This window comes from Hippoglossus hippoglossus, chromosome 17, assembly GCF_009819705.1.
Source record: "Hippoglossus hippoglossus isolate fHipHip1 chromosome 17, fHipHip1.pri, whole genome shotgun sequence".
Classification (NCBI taxonomy): Eukaryota; Metazoa; Chordata; class Actinopteri; order Pleuronectiformes; family Pleuronectidae; genus Hippoglossus; species Hippoglossus hippoglossus.
The window spans coordinates 13,005,437-13,026,035 of record NC_047167.1 but is presented as its reverse complement, the minus strand read 5'-3'; the positions used below and the strand labels follow the sequence as shown (position 1 = coordinate 13,026,035).

At 45.2% G+C, this 20,599-nt stretch overlaps 1 protein-coding gene across 2 annotated transcripts; it reads right to left on the bottom strand.

The window, feature by feature from the left end:
• Positions 1 to 56: 56 nt before the first annotated feature.
• Positions 57 to 18,966, bottom strand: nyap2b (neuronal tyrosine-phosphorylated phosphoinositide-3-kinase adaptor 2b). Of its 2 annotated transcripts, XM_034613053.1 has the most exons (8): positions 18,031 to 18,966; positions 15,426 to 15,627; positions 11,350 to 11,666; positions 7,055 to 8,101; positions 3,244 to 4,392; positions 2,989 to 3,207; positions 2,764 to 2,867; positions 57 to 2,431 (listed from the first exon to the last, which is right to left on the bottom strand). In XM_034613053.1, the coding sequence occupies exons 2-8, from the start codon at positions 15,602 to 15,604 to the stop codon at positions 2,138 to 2,140; spliced, it is 3,309 nt and encodes a 1,102-aa protein (XP_034468944.1). In that variant the 5' UTR covers positions 15,605 to 15,627; positions 18,031 to 18,966; the 3' UTR covers positions 57 to 2,137. The 2 variants fall into 2 exon arrangements, with proteins under 2 accessions (XP_034468944.1, XP_034468943.1); XM_034613052.1 differs by having other exon boundaries at positions 2,989 to 4,392.
• Between the last annotated feature and the right edge of the window lie 1,633 nt (positions 18,967 to 20,599).

Here is a 20,599-nt window from a genome sequence, read left to right as displayed (position 1 = left end):
TCCCAAGGTGTGAGAAAAATGAATAATTTCATCAGGATAGAGATTTTTTTCCATAGTGGGTTTCAAGTTCATATTTATTTATTTCTCTCAACAGAACCCATGTGACAATCAGAATACAGTACTTATTTCCTCAAACATTGTTTTTTTTTTCCTTTTTTTATATTACGCGAAACAAGAGAACACTCAGTGCAATAGGACAGAGGACTCTGACAGTGCGGTGCTCTCTCTACCTTTTCACAGTGCACATTTATAAACACAAAAAGATTGTACATCATCATTATTACATTTCCAACCTCCACCCACCAACACCATGGATAGGGCAAAGTGAATGTCTTAAAACAATCATTTGTAAAGATTCAACTTGCATACAGTGTAGCTTGGCACACGAACACAGACATGCACAGCTCTCTCCCACACACACACACACACACACACACACAGACACGCCCATTCGCATAACACAGAGGGACCTCTGTAGTATGATTCTCACCAGAGAGAGGGGGTACTGCACTTGCACTCTGAGGGCTCGCCCATTTGTCAAACCCAAACTATTTTGGCAATGTTGACATTGCATTTTAATGTGCAAAGAGAACCAATTTCGATGATGTAAGCAGGAGGCTGAGGTAGAGGGAGAGAGCTGGGGGAGAAGGACGTGTATGTTACCAGCCTGATTGAATGTGATGGAAGATGATGGGTAGTGCAGTTTTGTTTTCTTCTTAACTAAGCCTCAAATATGTGTAGGCCCTTGTGCAACCCCTGTCCTTTTGACTGGGTAGAGCTGTTGCCATGTGATAGGTCCTTGAATGATTCGATCTCTAAAATGGTTGCCAGCCAATTCAATTGGGAACATTGTCAGAGACAACCGATCACGGACGGCTGCATGTCACACACGGCCAGTCTCCTGAGGCGTTTACGTCCTAGCCAATAAATGAAAACTTCCATGGCACAGCTCGCTACTCCTAACATTTTCAAAAATATATATATAAGCATAATCTTGAAAGTTATTTCATAAGCAAGTGCATATGGCTATTATAATCTGCAGTAAAATTAAGAAACGTTCTAAAAGCTCAGGTGTTGATTGTGCGGGCTGGTCGTTGGCATCAAGTCTTTACACTGTGCCATGGTGCTCGCAGTGTGCATGGCAAAAGGTAAGGGCGCTGGTGCTCGCCAGCTAATGCCACCACCCCGTTTCAAATAACCCAACATCCTAAGTGCAACCACACCCATGTCTTGCTTTTACAGGCTTTGGCTGGGTTTGGAAATTAAACTGTTTAAAATGTAATGTTCTAATTTACTACCTCCCCATCCCACCCTCATAGTGTCTCTTAGAATACAGCAGAAACATTTCACACTTTCTCTGTCATCTACAACGTGCCAGCCAACAGGTTCACCTATAAAACGAATTGACCGCTTGAAAGGCTTTGACGCAGTGACTACACACAGCTTCTTACTGTAATATACAAAGTGAAGCACACAGAGTTTCCTGTCTCTTTTCTAGGACCAACTGTTGTACATTCTACAACATGCTGGACCAGGCATGGAGGGCGCCAGAATCTAAAGCACGTTGATGTTAAACTCCTCAACTTACTATACAACAGTGAAAATGTAAAGTATATATAGACAGAATTGAATAGTCCACTCACTTCAGGGCTTTTGAGCACAAAAAGAGTTGGGCATAAGAAAATGATGCTACTACAGTACAAGTATTGATAGATTATGCTTTCAAATGTAAAAGAACCACAAAAAAAAAATAACTTAAAAAAACAAACTTTAGATAGCATCTACATCTACTATACATAATTTAAGATGCTTTTTAATCCCCATCTCATTTAAAAAATATCTATTCATCAAATATCTATTCTACTAATTATATTACAAGAAATCCAGTCACAGGAAATAGAAAAATATCAAATATCACCAGTGATGATAAGAAAACATGACAACCTGAACAAGCAGAAATATTGCTATGGTAACCACCATTGTCCTTTGACATCAGCAAGTATCATCCCCCTGGTGCTCTTATTGGCTGTCCTGGTTCCCCCTGATGTTGCAGGGATGAATCAGCTCAACCCAGAGGAGAGAGGGATTGGGTAATTGGGGGGTTGTGTGGCAGGGAGGTGCAAGTGTGTTGTCACTGTCAGATGGCTGTGTCCCAGAATACGGTTGTCTGTGTGGGGTAAGGGGGGGGACGGATCTTTTTGGCCCCGCTGCTTTTCCCCCAGCTTGGGAGGACAGGTGCACTCTCTTGCTTGCACTGACTCCGCTCCGGGGGCCTGTCCTCGTTCCTGTCCGGAGGAGGAGGAGGAGGCCTCTCCAGGGATCGCTGCAGGTGCGGGTGCTGTCTGGAGCGGATCTCCATGCAGAGGGTGCGTTTCCTCTCGATCTGTTCGAGCATGGTGGTGTCCCCACATATCCAGGGCATCTGGGGCATCTGAGGGAGCAGATTCAGTGCATTCAGTCAAGTGAATACAGCTTTCAAATCAACAAAAATTAAAAGATCCTTGTAGGAGCTAAGAATATTTATGACAAAAGCTGTTTTAGTAATATTAGTGATATAACCACTCACCCACTTTAAACAGATTGTCAATAAAATCTGTTATCTAAACTAGTTAGAATGTGAAAACACAGCAATCTCCTGCTGCATTCTTCATATGAGAAGGACAAACTCTTGAAAAATTCAGGAACGGCTTTTGAAAGTACATTTTCAGGAGCTGTTAGAGTCTAAAACAATATGAGTAAAGACCAACAGACAAATCTGCCTACCTGACTGTGATGTGTCTCTGCTACCCTCTTTTGTGGAGTTCCCATTGGTGAGGGGTTGCCAGGAGCAGAAGGTGAGCGGGCATATTTCGGTGGTGCTTTCGGATCTACAAAGCAAAATCATGACATAGAATTGGTTAAATGCACTTTATTCACCTGGATGCTTTATGTTGCTACTTATGCTACGATTTAATGATCGGTATCAGATTATGAATTTGAGGTCTTCACCATTTCCTGTTCCCACAGTCATTGGTGGGCTGCCGGATGATCTCCCATGGTGAGTAGGTGTTGTGGTGGATGAATGCTGCCCTGACGTTGTGCTGCCGTTCCTCTCTTGTGCTTTCGACTGTTCCATGCTGTAGTTTGTTCTGTTTTCCCGTCGGGGCGTGCCATCCCGTCTGAATCCTTTGCTATCACACCTATACTCCATTGCAGTGGGGCTCTTGCTGTTCTTCAAATCGTAATAATGCTGCTCCCCCGAGCCATTCAGACTTCTGTCTTTGCTGTCCCGCCTCACCTCGAGGCCAGTTTTGCTCAGATCTTTACTCTCCTGCTTGGGTAGAGGAGGAGGAGGAATATCTCCTCCATTGTGACAGCTCCGCTCTCTCCCTTCAACCTTGGAGTCAGAGCTGGAGACAACTCTGTCCTTGCTGTTGCCGCCTCTGGACGTTTCTTGTCGGGGCAGGATCTCCGGAGGCTGGTCTATTCTACCTTCGTGCCTATGCTCAATCTCACCCCTGAGTCTCTCTTTGCTATCCTGTCGGGGTAACAAATCAGGTCGATGATCTTTGCTATCATACCTATATTCTGCTCCAGTTTTAGCTCTGTCTTTGCTCTCCAGTCGGGGTAAAAGCTCAGGTGGCCTGTCTCTGCTTTCATGCTTTAAGTCCACACCGTTCCTGGCCTTCTCCTTACTATCCTGCCCTGATATGAGCTCAGGTGGCTGATCTAGCAGTCTCTCTCTGCTTTCGTGTCTGGAGTCTACACCATTTCTCGCCCTTTCCTTGGTGTCTTGTCTTGGTAAGAGCTCAGGCGGCTGATCCAGCAGTCTCTCTCGGTCTTTGCTGTCCTGCCTCAGCAGAGGCTCCACTCCATGTCCCCCGCTCCGGTCCTTGCTGTCTCTCCTTGGCATCAAGTCACCATTGCTGATCCCTCTGTCCTTGGAGTCTCTTCTTATCGCAGAGATTGGTTCTAAGGAGCTGCAGCCCTTGTCTTTGGAGTTCCGTCTCACAGGGATTGGCTCTACACTGCTGCAGCCCTGGTCCCTGCCGTCCCTGCTGTCCCTGCGAACAGGCGGTGCCTCTACACTACTACAAGTTCGGTCTTTACTGTTTTTGTGGGGCAGTTGGTCTACATTGTTGCTTCCTCTGTCTCTGTCTCTGTCTTTGTCTTTGTCTCTGTCTTTGTCTCTGTGTCTGTCTTTGTCTTTGTCTCTGTGTCTGTCTTTGTCTCTGTCTTTGTCTTTGTCTCTGTGTCTGTCTTTGTCTTTGTCTTTGTCCTTGTCCTTGTCTTTGTCTCGCCGATGTGAAGACTCTTTGCTGTGCCGCTCCTTGGATTCTCGCTTGGACTCCTTACTGTGACGTTCCTTGCCTTCACGCTTGGACTCACTGTGAGACTTGCTTTTGGACTCAGCTTTAAAAGGAACAGGACAAAAAAAAGACATTTTAATAATTCTGACATCTAAACATACTGTCTTAGTTGAAAATGCACAATAAATGTTGACTAATAGTCACATAATGTCAGTTATTACCAATACGTTAGCAATTTGTTGACATAAATTATAAATGACATATTTATAAAGAAAAAACACCTGTGTTTGAGAAAAAAAACATTGTTTTCCTGCTACAAGATTCTGCACTACCATCAAATATACACTAGGTGTCACTCTGTGCTCACTGAGGCAGCTGCAGTAAACCGCTGGTGTCAGATGAGTCAATACGTGGGCTCACACAAATTGATTTGAGATCATTTAATTTCATACTAATGATAGATGAAACAAACCATCAGTGATACTCAATCATTTGATGTTTGCGTATTTTGAGTTCAATCAAATGTTCATGTTTATTCTGTCACATTGTTTCACTCTACTTCCCTTTCACCTTAAAAGCTACGAAATATAAACATGAAGTGATCTCGATTACCAAGAAACATTTCAAACCATTAACCACTGTCTTGTTTAGATTTTCTTCTTATATTCATGGGCAATTTCAATGTGTGCTTTTCTCTACAATGCACAACATTCCACCATGTGTGTGTTGCAAACACTAAAAGTGAATCATAAGTGTGTCACTGATTCAAGCATAAATAAGGATATTATAGATCAATGCTGCACCAGAGAAAAAATGTATGTGCCTGATTGATTCCCATATAGACTTTGCCTCTATATGGTTTATATATGGGCATCCACATACAGTACCCTACGCAAGCGTCTCCTGTCATGCCCACATGTGTCATCCACGGCTTTACAGTGTGTGTGTGTGTGTGTGTGTGTGTGTGTGTGTAGTATAGCGATTAACCGGCTGGTAAGTGGGTCAGGCTAGCTGTTGCTGCCTCTATCGCCTTAGAAATGGAGAGTGAGAGAGAGAAAAAAATGAACCTCTATTCATTGTGTTAAGTGTTTGTGCTCATTACGGCGTGTGTGCTCGTAGCATGCTGCAACCTGTCAGTGCTTTAGCCCCGATGACACCGGTGTCAGGATGAAAAGAGAATCATTAATTTAAAAAGACCCGTCAACACAGCCCACTGTTGATGTATAGAGAACATATGCGCACAGTTTGCAAACCATACGAGACAAGAAGTCAAAGGGCTCATTAGTGAGACATCACTGGGAATTCCTGGCACCTGAACGCAACACTTGACTATCTAATAATCAGTTAATGTCAGGTATTAAAAAGTGCACTGACTGATACATTACACTGAAAGACATTGATCGGTAAAAAGTCGAAATAGCAAGGAACCACTAATTTTCTCAGCTTCCACATCTGCCAGCAGCCCTGGCTTCATGATTGGCCGAATCATGAGTGGAGTGTGTGCTGATTGGATGGAAAAATTGAATCTGAAATCCTGTGATCAAGGGTAGATTTGAGTTCAGGGGAGAAGCTATCCCCATCAGGAGCTCACTGTTCCGTCGTAGACCGACGTGCCCTGAGCTGTGATTGGCTGCAGTACCCAAGGGGAGGGAATCTGCAAATAAGAAACAGGGATTTCTCCTCCTTCCGCTGTTGCTATGTTGTAGTTGCTAAGAGCACGGAGTAGGGATGGATGGGTGGACTCTTCTTTTTTTTATGTCTGCACAAAATGTACTTGAAAAGTTTTGAGCATTAAAATTTTGTTTGATATCTTAAAAAAAAGATTTCAGATTGTGCAGCTCACCTCTGAATGAGGACATAGCATCGGCGTTTTAAGTCAACTACACATGTCGAACCTCACGGTACATAGTTAGATACTCGATGCAAATTTACTAGTGACCCAAATAATAATGCACGACATGCTACTACATAAATCCTTCATGCATTTATGAAACACTATGTTACCTATTTAGTTTGGTTTAATGGTTGCAGTCATTCTTTTTTTTAAATTAATTTCCAACAACTACATTATATTTCAAAATATTCCAGATTAATACAGTTAATTTAACAATTTGTGCATCTTATGTGCATCTTGCTCACAATGATATAAAGTGCACACATCGGACCTTAAACATAGTATGTTTCGCTATGTTAGTTAGTTATTCATGAGCGGATAACATTTTCCATTAGAGTTGCATTGATTATGGCACGGCCATCTGTATTTAAAAATGATGTTTACATATTTAAAATTAATGCTGCCTGATGGCTAAATGCCTTGAGTAGGTTTGAGGGACCTGCTGTCTGCTTTACTCTCTAATCCTCTCAGATTAAATCATACGATCTGTATCAGACCTGGCTCGTGGGGCCGAGATTAAATAGACGGAAGGTTGTTGAACGCATCATAAACATGGTACTATGTGCAGCTTGTTACCCCAAAGCAGGGATAAATTGAAAAGTATCACTGATTAGGGAACTGAAAATTGCGTATTTATTCGTTGCATTTAGACTCCAACTCTCTCTATGTTGTGTTTGGACACTTTTGCATGTTATTCCGACTCTCCGAGTATGTTTGTCCAGGTTTCTTTGCATATTTACATATTGAGGGTTTATGTCTTGTTGACCCTCTTAACTAACGAAGAAGATGTCTACAAATAAATAAACATAAACGTCTGCCGTCTTCAGGACTTTGAGATCACTAATCATGATCAACCAATGCGCTGACTTACTTTCTCCAGGCTCTTTCGACTTTCTGCCACTTGCGTTTTTCTTCAGCATGTTCCTGCCTGTGGTGAACAGGTTGGTGAGTTCGTCCAGCGGGCTGGTGGGTGTTCGTGACCGCCCTGTTGACACATTCTGCATAGAGCCATGGAGTCGACCCACACCATCTTGAGGTGGTGAACCTTTGCCGTGAGGGGTGGCAGAGGCGCTGCGAGGCAGACCTCCAGGGAATGGCATTGAGGCGTCAAAGGGAGGTGTACGCATGAGGCTCAGGGGGGTGAGACAGCGACCCATGCTGACGGGCGATGGGCAAGCAGAGTGGCTGCGCTGATAGGAGGACGAGGAGGACGACTTGTAGAGGGTGCAGGGTAGAGGAGGTGCGGAGGAGCGCCCGGAGACGGTGAGGGTTGGGGTGGCGGTGAGCTCCCTGCGGATGTGTGCGGAGGCTGGCTCACCCGAGGATGTCGGGGATTTGCTGTAGGGTTGGTTCTCCAGCATGGGCAATTTGGTCACATCTAGAGGGGTGAGGGGAGACTCGTCGGAGTTGGGCGAACACTGCGCTGGTGCTGGGGGGAACACCAACAGCGGAGGCCGATGGGTGAGTAAATTGGGAAAAGGTGCAGGAATGTCACAGAGGGGAATGTTTCGAGGTGTGGAGCAGCGGCTGAGAGGCTCGGGGTCATAAGGGGCAGGGGTGGGGCATGCAGAGCGGCATCCCACAGGGTCAGTGCGGTACTCCATATCATCCAGAGCTGGGTACTTCATCTCCTCGTACACAGACTCTCCCGGTTCCTCATCCTCGCTCTTCAGGGGTTCCCGTGCTCCGACGTCAATCCCGCCCATCTCTATATACACAGGTTCATCTTCACAGTCATCTGTAGGGCTCTCGTCGCTCTGCGGTGGCGAGGGGTTGCGTTCGCAGGGGGAGGTGGCGTGGTGGTGGGGTCTGTGAGTCTTGATGTAGGACTCATCGAAGGAAACGCTCAGCTGTGTGTTGGGGTTCCTCTTGGGTTTGGGTGGCGGCACCCTCCTACAGTCCTCGCTGCATTCTTGAGCTGGTGACCAACAGAGTAAAAGAAAGTCTTAAAATCACCTTCACAAGCACCATACACAAAATGATCTGTTTTCTAAATCATATGTTTAATAGGCTGTCACTCTGAACGACATTGTTTTTCGTGGCGTACAACATTTCTGCTGTCACAAAGCAATACTGGGTTTAACAAAAGTGTGTCATTTCTAATCAATCATTAAATGATTCAGGGGCTTTAATCTAAAGCCCGTCGCTGTTCTGTGGGTCAGCTGTAGGTCAACGTGTGTAGCTGAGAGCAATTTCTTGAGTCAGATATGTGGGAATAGTTGAGGCATATGCATGTTTCTAGGTCACATATACGGAAGGGGAGCAGTATGTGAGTATAGTATCTGGGTCACACACACTGTGGAGCTTCTTTCTCATAGTGGTGACGTAGCATTGCAGTGTGAATCTCTTTAGATGTGGTGCAGTGAGGCTATAGAACAATGTTCGCGTCGTAGATACTACGGTACAGTAAAGCTAGTTTACTCACGGCCTATACTACCGAGTTTGTTCAGCGTATTTCTAGGTCAGGCACTGAGATGTTTGGAGTGTCCCTTTCTCTGATAAGCAGGGGGGGGGGGGGATAAGTGTCGTTAAGAGTCGGACCATGTTGGAAATCTTCAAACTGCAGATTTTACACCTTTAATAATTCAGAAGCCAGATGGCCCAGACACACGCATACTTCCCGTAACTTTCTGACTCACCACCATCGCTTCATGCATGCATGCGCGTGCACACACACACACACACACACACACACACACACACACACACACCACATGCCTACACAATCGCAGAGGGAAATTAGGACGAGCATATACCACGCAGTGTCACAATTTAAGAAGACTTCCAGAAAATGGTCTCAGAAACTGAGTAGGTGTATGCCTTCCTCGTGTTTTGGGTTGCATCTGAATGTGCTGCTTTGAAGATTATGTTGCTTAAATTAGACACACGGGTATAAAAAGATTGATTCAAGTCTTTTATTTAAGTGGGAAAAAATGGATGAATTCAAAGTTAAGAAGATGATCCGCTGGGTTAAACAAAAACGCCAAAAGTGGAAATTCAATCAGAAGATTTTGTGTTGTTTTGCTCTGGTATTTTGCATGTGGTGCATTGATCCAAGTTGATGGTGATGCCAGCAGAGGATGGAACAGGCCTTTTGTCTCCACATTTTCTTTTCATTACCACTAATTAAGTGGGTGTTAATAGAAGGTTTGCTTCAATCCAGATGTGCTCCTGGTATGTGTTTCATTAGACTCATATAATACTCACACGTTCTTGTTTACTTTCTTCCTTTCTTTGTGTTCAGACCTGCATGCACATGTGTATGTGCATTTCAATCCTTCTTTTCTACAGTTGCCCAATACATTACTACACTAACAGGTTTGCATGGTGGATCTGGAGATCTGTTTCAGCACTGATGATGAATCCATCCCACCCAACATCCCACACTCCCCTTCCCTTCTCCTCCTCTCTCTCCCTACTGCTCCCTCTTCGCCCCCTCCCCCTGTAGCGGATGTGTTTACCCGCAACCCCCTCTCCCTCCCTCTCCTCCTGGGGAAAACGAATCTAGGTCAATCGCTCCTCCTGAATGAATTCTACTTTGACAGGCTCCTCCTCTTGCCGCTACAGCGCCAGCTACAGAGCACGCAACCCTCCCCTCAGCCAGGGACACCCCCACACTCTCGCACCGATTGGCTCCGAAGCCTCAGACTTCAGCATCTCTGGAGCCCCATTGGCCCAAGCTGTTGAGTGATGCTGTGATTGGCTGGGCTGCAGGGGGTCTTGTTTCTGTGGGATGGTTGCCGTGGTGCCCAGGAAGATCTGTGTGCACATAGAGAGATCCCCACCAATCTGAGCCAGCCTGGGCGACTCCCTACACATCACGTTGGCAGCATCCAAACTGAAATGGAGTCAAAGCCTCCTGCAACCTCTGAATCTCTCTGCTCTCCGAGCCACATGCCACAGAGACCTTTATTATAATATCAGCTTAATTTTGAAGTGCTGGTAACTTTATATTCAGCATACAGACGTATGCATTGTGCATTTGCTGCAGCAACTACTGATTCTGTGGCATTTTCTCAAGCACAATTGCCCAAGCTTGAACTTTGCATCAGAGCTTCTTATACACTGAGTTGTTGTACTGTGTCAGTGGCCAAATAGAAACAGGAGTCTGACTGAAATTGCTGCAGGGTGCATCTTCTAGATTTAGATCAATGCATCTCTAAATGTTTCTATTGGTAATATGCCTTGTAGAAATGTAAAACTAAGTCAGATTTAATCAAGGTTATTCAATTCTCTACTATGTTTCTGCAATGAGAAGCATTTTAACACTTGACAGCACTGTCCACTCATCCATCTGCTGTGGTAAAGCTGGAGCGTCACTTTAATACACAGAACTGGTTGCTCTATAATATATCAAAGTATTTCTTTCAGCATTAAAGACAGAGACAGTGGAGATCTACGAGTTAGCAGACTTGTTACGAGATGATTCTGAATCTTCCTCTCTGTGACTAATCTGTGCGGCGAGGGGAAGTATGCGAACATCCTGTAATTTGTTTAACTGACTGTAAATAGTTTAATTACAACTGTAGATTTTGGCATCTTATATTGCACCAGGATAATGCTGTATTTGTTTGGGTTATTGCTACAGTGTTATTTGTGGGCAGCTGTGGCTCAAAAGGAAGAGTGGGTCGTCCACTAATCAGAAAGTCGGCAGTTTGATCCCAGTCACCCCCAGTCCTCTCCATTCCATGTGTTGAAGTGTCCTTGGGTCATATACTGAACCCCAAACTGCCCCTGATGGCTGTGTCAGCAGTGATGTGTCATAGAGATAGATAGATAGACATAGAGGTGCATTACATAGATGTGCAGTGTGAATGGGTGAATGGCAAAAATGTACAGTAAAGTGTTTTTGGTGGTCATCAAGCACCACATAAAAACAGACCATTTCAATTAACAGACCTATTTGTCACAATGCTTGACAGATTCCATGTTGTTTACTAACCTGCAGGTTAATGTGTGCACACATAGTGTTTTAACCATGTTTTAACCCCACTGTAGTTATGCTCTGTTATAATTTCCTATCAATATGCCACGATGCCACACATATTGGAAGTAAGAGATGAATAGATGTCACGTCATTGTAGGAGACACAGTGTTGAGGAGGGCACTGCAGAGAGAAGCTATATATAGCGCAGCAGTTTGGTGTGAAGTGCCACCACCACTCACCGTCACATCTCTCCCCGCGGCAGGTGGACGTGGGACTGTGGTCCACCGCCTCGGACGACATGCTCAGCTTGGTGGCTGGGTCCCTCCTGGGCTTGGGTGGGGGCTGCTTCCTAGAGGTCGGACTTCCCACTTCCTCCTCTCCTCCACCCCCAGTGTTCCCACCACCGACAGAGTGGAGGGACTGGGAGCGTACGGAGAAGCCCTGGCCACCGGCAAGGGCGTGCGGGTGGGGCATGGGCATGCGTTCCTGGGGGTCCGGCATGGTAATGGAGCCCATACGCAAGTGCTTGCCCTCAGTTGCTATGTCTTCTCCTGTCCTAAATCAGGAAAAGAGGAGAGGGAGAGAGAGAGAGGGCAAAGGAAGGAGAAGGAAAAAACAGAAATATGTAAAATGTATGAATGATAAAAGGTGTATATGATGCAAAAAGACATTTTCAGCATCATGACATTCTTCTTAAGCTCTTGTGTGTTTGTTCATGTAAGTTTTGTTCTCTGCAAGGGTCTCAAATGATGAGGATACGAGGTTAACAATAGCAGACGTGTTAGTGCCACAGAGAACAGGGTCTCTTTTGGGGCAAGGCATTGATTTGTATTTAACCCTGCACCAACCCTGCTTACACAACCACAAGCAGAATGACACCACGGAAGTTATCCAGCCTGTACACAATCAATCCCCACAAATGGATGATTGGCCTGAATGGAGCAGTAATGATGTGGTAATGGGGGGGTGGAGGTCTGGGTGTGTGTGTGAGTGTGTGTTTTGCAAAGTAAATGAGCTCAAGAGAGTTTGGGGAAATGGTTTGTACAAAAGACATGATAAATTTACAATGAAGACATCCTTGATCTCTGCAGTTTATTTATTTATTCTCATATTAGAGGCACAATTAGGCTAATGTCAGAGATTTGAATGTTTAAGCAAATGGAGTAATTTGCATGTGTTTTTTCACAAATCTCTTTCTTGTTTTCTGTGTGTGCATGTGTGTGCATGTGTGTATATGTGTGTGTGTTAGATTGTGTGTGCGTGAGACCCCACGGTGTGGGACTTTGCTGACTCTGGCTCCCTCCTGGCCAGCTGCTGAACAGAAGGTGTTTGCTGGGATAGGTTGACTGACCAGGGGGACTTAACTTTGCCTAGCAACAGGGTACCCATAGAAACCAGACACAAAAGCAGCTGCCGCCACACAACAATAATAAAGTGCACGTGCACATCTCGACTGCGTTGCGTTCTGAGCTGAGATTCCTGCAGCTGCATAAACAGCCACATCGGCAATGACATTTTAAAGAGTTAGGAAAAGAGCACTCGTATTTATATACTATGATATAATATACTGTATGATATTATTAACCAATCCGCTTGGTGGATATTAATGCACATTCTGTATAGAAATATGAATCTTCCATGGTTGGACTAAAATGGATTTGAGAAAAAAACAAATCTTCATCTACAGCCACAGGTGTAAACAACAAAAAAAAATCTAACCCTGTCATGCATGCATACCCACATATATGTGTTGTGTTTGTGTGCATGAGAGTGTGTGGGTCACTGGACTAGTGGTGACTGGGTTATTTATAGGATGTTTGCCCAGTGATTGGCTGCAGGACAGACTAAAGGTACACTTGTTGACATGTCATCGGGCAGCTCTGGTTCTCTGTGACACCAAAAAACTAAACAAAACCCTAACAATAAAAAAAACATTTTGTGTTGAGTCTGTCATTGCGTGCAAAGGAAAGAAGAGGAAAGCAGTCGTTTGACATTTGCCTGCGTATGTAAATATAAGTAAATTAGTTAATGTGTTTTTTTTAGTGTGTGTGGCATGTGCGTGTTCATGAATACAATTAAATTTATAAGTAAATTTGTCAGCATCTACTTTGTGTGTGTTTGTGTGTCTGTGTGAGTGACTTCTGATGAAATACAATAAAAGAAATCCAGAGTGAGACTGAGACAGCAGCAGGCAGGAAGGCCCGCCTCACTCAAACCTCGCATGCTGATCTGATTGGCCGATGGCTCTTCCAGCTGTCACCAGGCAGAACACATCTCCTGCAACTGAGCTCACACTTAATCTCTAACAGGTTTTTTCCCCCTTCTCCCCCCCCCCCCACTCTTAAATACATTTGCTATAACAAGCTCTCACTCCCTCACAGTCGCACAGGCCATTTGTTCTTTCCTAACCTTCCTTACACACTAATAACATTTCATTTCCCCCGGTTTTTCACGTCCCTGCAAGCGCACATGCTTATTTACGCACATGCAATCATGCACACATGAATCTTAACACCGTGCCTCACTGTCAGTCAGTTACTGTAAAAAGGGGTCGTCTCATTGACCTACTTGTAGGCCTCATGAAAAATCCAGTTATTTTTTAGACTCTTCCTCCAGTGACTGTGTATTAATATTTCAGCTTTGGCAACAGCTGAGAGCCAGTGAAGGGGTGGCAAGACAGTAGATGCCACTTTCCTCAGGCGTCGCCCTGTCCCATTCACCAAGTTACTGCCTGTGTCTGAATCAGACTGCCTAAAGAGAGCCAGGGACATTTTTGCTGGAAACAGTGTTTTTGTAACTTAGCTCTCTTACTAAAGCCTGAGGAATGAAGTTGAGCTCGGCCTTGATCAGGCAAGTGACACACAGTAGAAAGAAATGGACAATCACAGAGGCAGCAGAGCTCTGTTTAAATCTCATGAACCTTTGACAAAAATGCGATGGGGTCGAAAGTGTCGCTGAATAAATCAGTTAAGAAGAGGAACATCTGCTCACAAATAAACACCCGGTGGCCGAAAACCAAGTGAACGTAATCATCTGATGCAAAGCTAAAACTCCCAACTGCTGCTAAAATGCCTTGCACCATGTCAAACAGACTGATGAATGAACACAAATGATTCATATCAACATTTCTCCCTCAGCTTTTCCACTGTTTGTTGAGGCTGCTGCATAATTAGATGAGTTGTTTTTCCGTTAGAGTGAATAACATATTCCTTTAAAAGATGATTTCTTATTCTTTTAAACAACTGGCATTCAATTGATATTTTTATCAATATCACATATTGTTTAAGTGTGATGACTGTAATTTCACTATGAAAAGGACAATAGGGTTGTGATTTCAGATGAAGACCAAATGTTTAATTTCTCTTGACATCTTGTCAAAACTACAGTATCAGAAATGAAATAAAAATAAATGTATTATTCAACACAGTTTTTCTGCCTTCCGTTATTTTGGGTGGAACAAAACAACACAGACGTCCATGACGTCACACCAAAACAACATTCGTAACCCTTTTGCAATGTACCATTATCGTCTCCAATGACTGGGTGACTCAGTGCTCTCAAACTTTACCCCACAACACAAGCGTACTGCGTCCACGTGCTAGTCACGTTTTGAGAGCGTGCCTGCTATTCGCTCAAGTTCCGGGATGCCACACAGTGGTGCTGCTGTTCACAGCGGCACTGCTTTCTCATAACAAGCTCAACAAGGTGCAGCAGCACATGTGACAAATCTCTAATGAGGACGATAGTAAAAAATACATTTTCTTAAACACTTCTTCACAATGAACCCCGACAAACAGGACACTTAGATGTACATGAATCACCACAGAATAGGCAGAAGTCTCATTCCTGTCCTAACACACTTTCCGTCACTGCCGACCCGCCTCGTTTTTCATTCTAAATACTCTCCTTCAAAAATGGAACAGCAACGACCTCGATGCAAGGACAAGTCCTAAATACCTCCAGAGTGAAAAATTAATTATCCTCTTAAGATCGTGGAGTGCACCAGTCCACATTGACAAAAACCAAAATATGGCAACCTGCCATTGCCACAGAGACCCTCTGGCCACTTGTCCCAATTCCTTACGACCTATTTGTGAAGTGAACCCGCTGACATGCTTGCGTCTACAGAGCTGGATCCCATTTGTGAGATGAAGTGAGTCTTGTGAATCTAATTCATAAATCGCTGGGAAGTCCACCATTATCTTACCTCCCGTGACCAGATTAATGTGTTTTATGATATAATTTCATCCATTTATTTGTCAAGAAGTTTGTCATTTGTGCTTTTGGGAGGAACTTTTACTTGTTGTCTTTTTACCTCCTTATGGCTTCCTCCTGTTTTCTCTTCTTGTCGTTTTTTTCCTGCAGGAAGGCCTTATTTCTCTCATTCCTGGTGTGGTCCAAGTTCTGAGCTACCAGGCCATTGTAGGCTCTCAGCCCATTCTCCTCAACATACTGGAAAAACCGGAGAGTTTCCTCCTCTTTGGAGCTCATCATTCTTCAAGTGTCTCCACAGCATTCTGATGAGAGAATACAGGAAATGTTAGTCTAAAAGAGACAAAGATATACTATGAATGATGTGGATCAGCACAGCACCACGTATGAGTATGTTCTGAATGCAAAATAAGCATGCGGTTGTGTTAGTAACTATTCTTTCATCCTTCGATTTTCAAGGTCAGCCTTGGTGCGAGGGAAACCGATGGAGCAAGATTTCATCAGCACTACAACAGTGTCACACATTGAGTTTGTGCGATGCTCCTGTTGTTTTTACGGTTTTCTGACTGTTGCAGTGGAGTTCATGGCCTGAGGAAGGTCCGTGTTGGTGGTGAGACTTGCATCATTCCTGTGTCTGCAAGAGTAAGCATTTTCCCTCGAGGGTTGCAACATCTTTTTCCATCACTCATTGTGCACAATACACATACACACATGCTCACATAAATTTGGATAATGTCGAAGGACTCACTATCTGGCCACAGTTACTCATTCGATTCAAGTCTTTTCATTTTGGCTGGGGATAAGTAGCAGCTGCTCATTTTTCTCAGTTGTGTTTGCACATTTGCTGGCGTTAAGAGTGTCTGAGTAAAACTGGAGAGAGGCTTTCATCCTCCACAGTTGTAATGTGTTGGGCACAGATGTGAAAATACAGCACTCCTGGGACAAACCGCACGGATGAAATGAACAATCTTCCTAGACTGTGATGCGTGGTTTTAAAGATACCATCATCATCTTGTGTTTCAGATCTAAAAATAATCTCCTGAGTTTTCGTGAGTTTGAGTGTTCGTCGCCGCCTTTGATTCTGTAAAAAAGACTTATGCAGACATCACTGTCATATACGAAAAAAACTGCATGGATGTTGTTGTGAGGAAAAGCCTCTTTGTTGAAACATTCACATTGGCAAAATCATCATGTGATTAACTCCTCCGAAATGGAAATCAGTTTAAAGTATCAACGTTTGCAGCCACTTACGATCCAACCATAGCATGTAGCAGTTTAATTTGTGCATGCATGTATGGCATGCACGTGCCTTAACAGCCATGCAAGTGCAAGCAACACAGTATGTACAATGTGCACGATCCGAATGTGAATTTCGATAGGCCAGTAGTAGAAGAGAAGAAAACAGTGAATGCTTTTATGTAGGTCAGTGTTTTCAGATCAGCCTAAGACTCATGGTTGTTTACGTGTGAGAGAAGCACTGAGTGTGAGTAGGGAGGGGGAGGGGGCTTGTGATAACTGTATGTATGTTTGTGTGTGTATGTGTGTGTGGGCAGGCAAGGGCAGCGAGGGGAGGGCTTGGAGGGCAGCCAGATGGAGATTGCAGGGCATGAGAGAGCGGCCATTGTCTGGTCATCCTCGGCATCCCTCTACCTCATGTCTGGCTATCAATAGGTCCAGCATGGGACTGAGGTCAGCGGGTTTATCTGCCAGTTCCACTCACCACGACGCATCCTCAACATGCCTCAGCATGGGTTTTTACAAGCATGAGGAGAGGAGTGATAAGAGCCGACAGACAGAACCCCCGTCTCAGGGAAGAGCTAAAATCAGGGCACAGACTCCTGGTGTCAAGGAGTGTTGAGATTTTCCCTCCTGATAGTCAAGGTCTTATCGCCAATGCACAGCCACAGTCAGAGATCTGAAGCTGTACAAAGAAAATAAATCGTGGTTTCTGAGGAGAGACAAGATGCACCGGTTGGATGTGTAAAGGGTGCAGCAAAGGGAAGGCACAGTTCAAACAGTGTTTGAGCGGAATTAAGCTTGCCTGCCTAATCCCTGTAAGCCTGCAGCAGCACTCTGCACTGGAATCAGCTTGTTTATGACACTGTTTTTACCAACCAAGCCTTTCACATTGGATTGTCCTCCTGTGAGTCATTGTTGTAAAACGTTATTTTATACTCCTCTCGATAAAAACCTGTCCATTCAGCATCTTAGTTTTTCATCAAAGCTGTCCCCTTATTGCTCTTTCCCCTTCACTTGATGAATTTCCATTTTTTTCTGTTTTACCTCTCCCCCCCCTTGCCCCAGTTGACATTGGCTGCAACAGTTGGAAAACAGAGGTGCACTTTGCGTTAAAAGTAAATGGCAGTGGCACAGTGTTTCTGTTTCCAGGCAACCATGTCACAGGAGAAGGGCAGCGTGGATATTCTAGAGACACAATGTCAAAAAGATTGCAAGGCCAATTGTCTGGTGACAAACACGTGTGGGCGCTTGTGCATGCACGCACACATCAGTGCAGTGTGATGACCAAGTAAAGGTTCATCTGTAATTCCGGACACACACAGAAACAACAATTGGCAGCATTGCTTTGTTATTTCTATGTTGTCTTGAGTTGAGAAAAAAAAACTTTTGCATACATTTGCATGGGCATGATTCTTTGTGGGTTTGTGGGTCATTGTTGTATAGCGACAAGTGTGATGATGCATACTTACAATGGGGCTGTGTCCCTTCAGATTTGTGGACCAATGTGTCTTCTGTCTTCCCCTGATGAGTCCAGTGCACGCTAGTGAACTCTGACCTATGCTGGAGCACCAGTGCACTATTCCACTTAAATCCACATAGACTTCCATCCATTGTATGGTCCAACTGAGTGGCTTGCTAGAAGGAGTCCCTGTGACCCAGGATGATTCTGGTGCTAGAGGGGAGCTGAGCCATTGGGTGGCCAGCCCGGTGCCCCCTCCCCTGGGCAGAAAAGGGAGATGCACCCCCTCCAGTCCAGATGCTGTCAAACTCCAAGCCAGGTGTCAGCTTCACTGCTCCACACATCTGCACATTCTGGAGACGGAAGGAAGACGCAGTGTTGCAACAGACCGCACCCGCAACTGCAAGCACGACACAAATACACACTGACACATTCACACTTCAAACTCCCTCTGCAGTTGCAGCCCAAACACTCACGGTCTCTCTAACGCTTCCGTCACAGACTGTCTTTAATATGTCCAAATGCACAAAATGTCCCACAGGTGAAAGAGATCCTCATTCGCAGCGCCCTGAAGGTTGAGACCACGGTAGAGCAGAGTGGTGTGTTTCCAGGTATGTCATTCCCTGCTGCCTCCCTCTGTCCCGCTCAGCCACACAGGTTGGTATAGTCAGGCTTAAGCAGATGACACCGGGCTTCCCAACTATAGATCACAACAAGAAGAACACGCCCACTGCCGACTGTAGCCACCTTCCACTACAGCTATTCTCTCTTGCCGTGCGCCTCTCAACTCATCTTCACAAACACTCAGAGCCGAGTCTCTTGCTCCAGGTAGTCATTTCATGTTTCTGTCTTGTGTGTCTCTCCTGTGCCTTCTCTTCGCAGGCTGCACTGTTACTGGAGCCTGAACGTGTTTTTCTGCTTTCAGCACCACGGAGAGCTCACTCTGTCAGAGGGTAGGGGGGTAGGGGGAGGGTGAGTGGGTGGGCACACTCAGAGGGGGACAAGTGGAGAGATGGGGGGGGGAGTGGGAGGAGTCACCGGGTTGCCAGGGTGTGACCTCATTAGACACAACCTCCTCTTCCCCCAGCAACGACTGCGCTCCCCCTCAATGACGGCCAACCCCCCTCCCTCTCCTCCCTTACAGCACGTAAACAAGACCACGACACAACAACACTTGCAGTGGATGCACTGTGTGTCTCTCTAGTGCATTCATTACATGTACAGTTGCCAAAACAAAGCAGAGCAAAAACAAAGGGGGAGCGTGACGAGCATGAGAGCAAAACACACAGAAAAAGGGGAAAAAACTGCATTCTGCAATTTCCAACACAAACACACATTGAAGTGCAGATGCAAGATTAAAATATGTTTGCATATAGACAAACAAAGCTTGCAATCCAGAACAGAGATTTTGCTCCCAGTGGCCACAGAGATGAACAGAATGAAAGCAGGGACAGAGTTGAGCGTGAGTTGTGTGTTTGTCGGGGGGGGGGCTACTGCGGCTGCTGTGTACGTCTCCCCGACTGTCTGGGGGATGAGTATTGGTTTCAGTAGTGCTGCCGGTTGTTTATGCGGTGGGACTGCCGGGTACACGGTGCAGAAGCAGGGGTTGAGGTAGGGTGAGCGGTGCGGGTAGGGTTTGCGAGGGGTGGATTAACACCGCCGACACAAAAGGATTAGGGAGCAGAGATCTGTTGTTTTCATCAACCCTTCCCCCCCCCCCCCTCCTTTTACGGCTCTGTCTCGCACTTTGCTCTGGGAAATATGACGCTGGGGGTGGGAGGTCGCACTCTGGGGCTCCACGATCAGTTTTCACAAACATGTGGTGGTTAGTTCAGAGGAGAGATTGGGATAATGGGGTTGTTGAAAATAAAGCAAGGGGAGGGGGAAGCCAAAAAGAGCAACAGCACACTGGGGAGTTCAGCAGGCGAGGGATGAACAACTGTGACTGCATTTGATTATCAAAAGAGGAAAGAAAAAGGTAAAACTCCTCTCATAACAACATGCCACATGCCACAAATAGACCACTGATATGATCTCACTGTGGTGAAATGCTCTGTCAAAAGGTAGTCACCCCCATTTTTCTGCCTATTGTGAGGGACGTGGTCGACTGGTCATGCACAAAGCAAGTCACTCCATCCAGACTCAATGCAGCGCATGCACACACAACAAACATGCCCATGCACACAAAGACGCCGCTCTGACCTCAGCGCATGGCCCATGTGTGCCACCTCAAAGGAAGTATTTCGGTCCCATCAGAGTTCAATGAACACAGACACTGAGGGAATCTCGGGGGTTAATTGGGTTAAACACATGTTTTCCACCTTTGTGTGCAGCCACTTTGTTTTGTGAACAGCGGAGGACACTCCCTCCGGGACGGGATGGAAGGTGAAATAAGATACAATGCCTGCAACTCTGGAGCTCACGCACACTTGTACACACACAAAGACCTGCATTCACAGAGAGAGGCATTTCAACTGTCTGAATACATTAGCCGAGGCACAGTTTACTGTAACCAAATTACATTTTGGGCTGGTTTCTGAAATTTGTTTTGCACATATTTATCAAAGCTGCACAAAAAA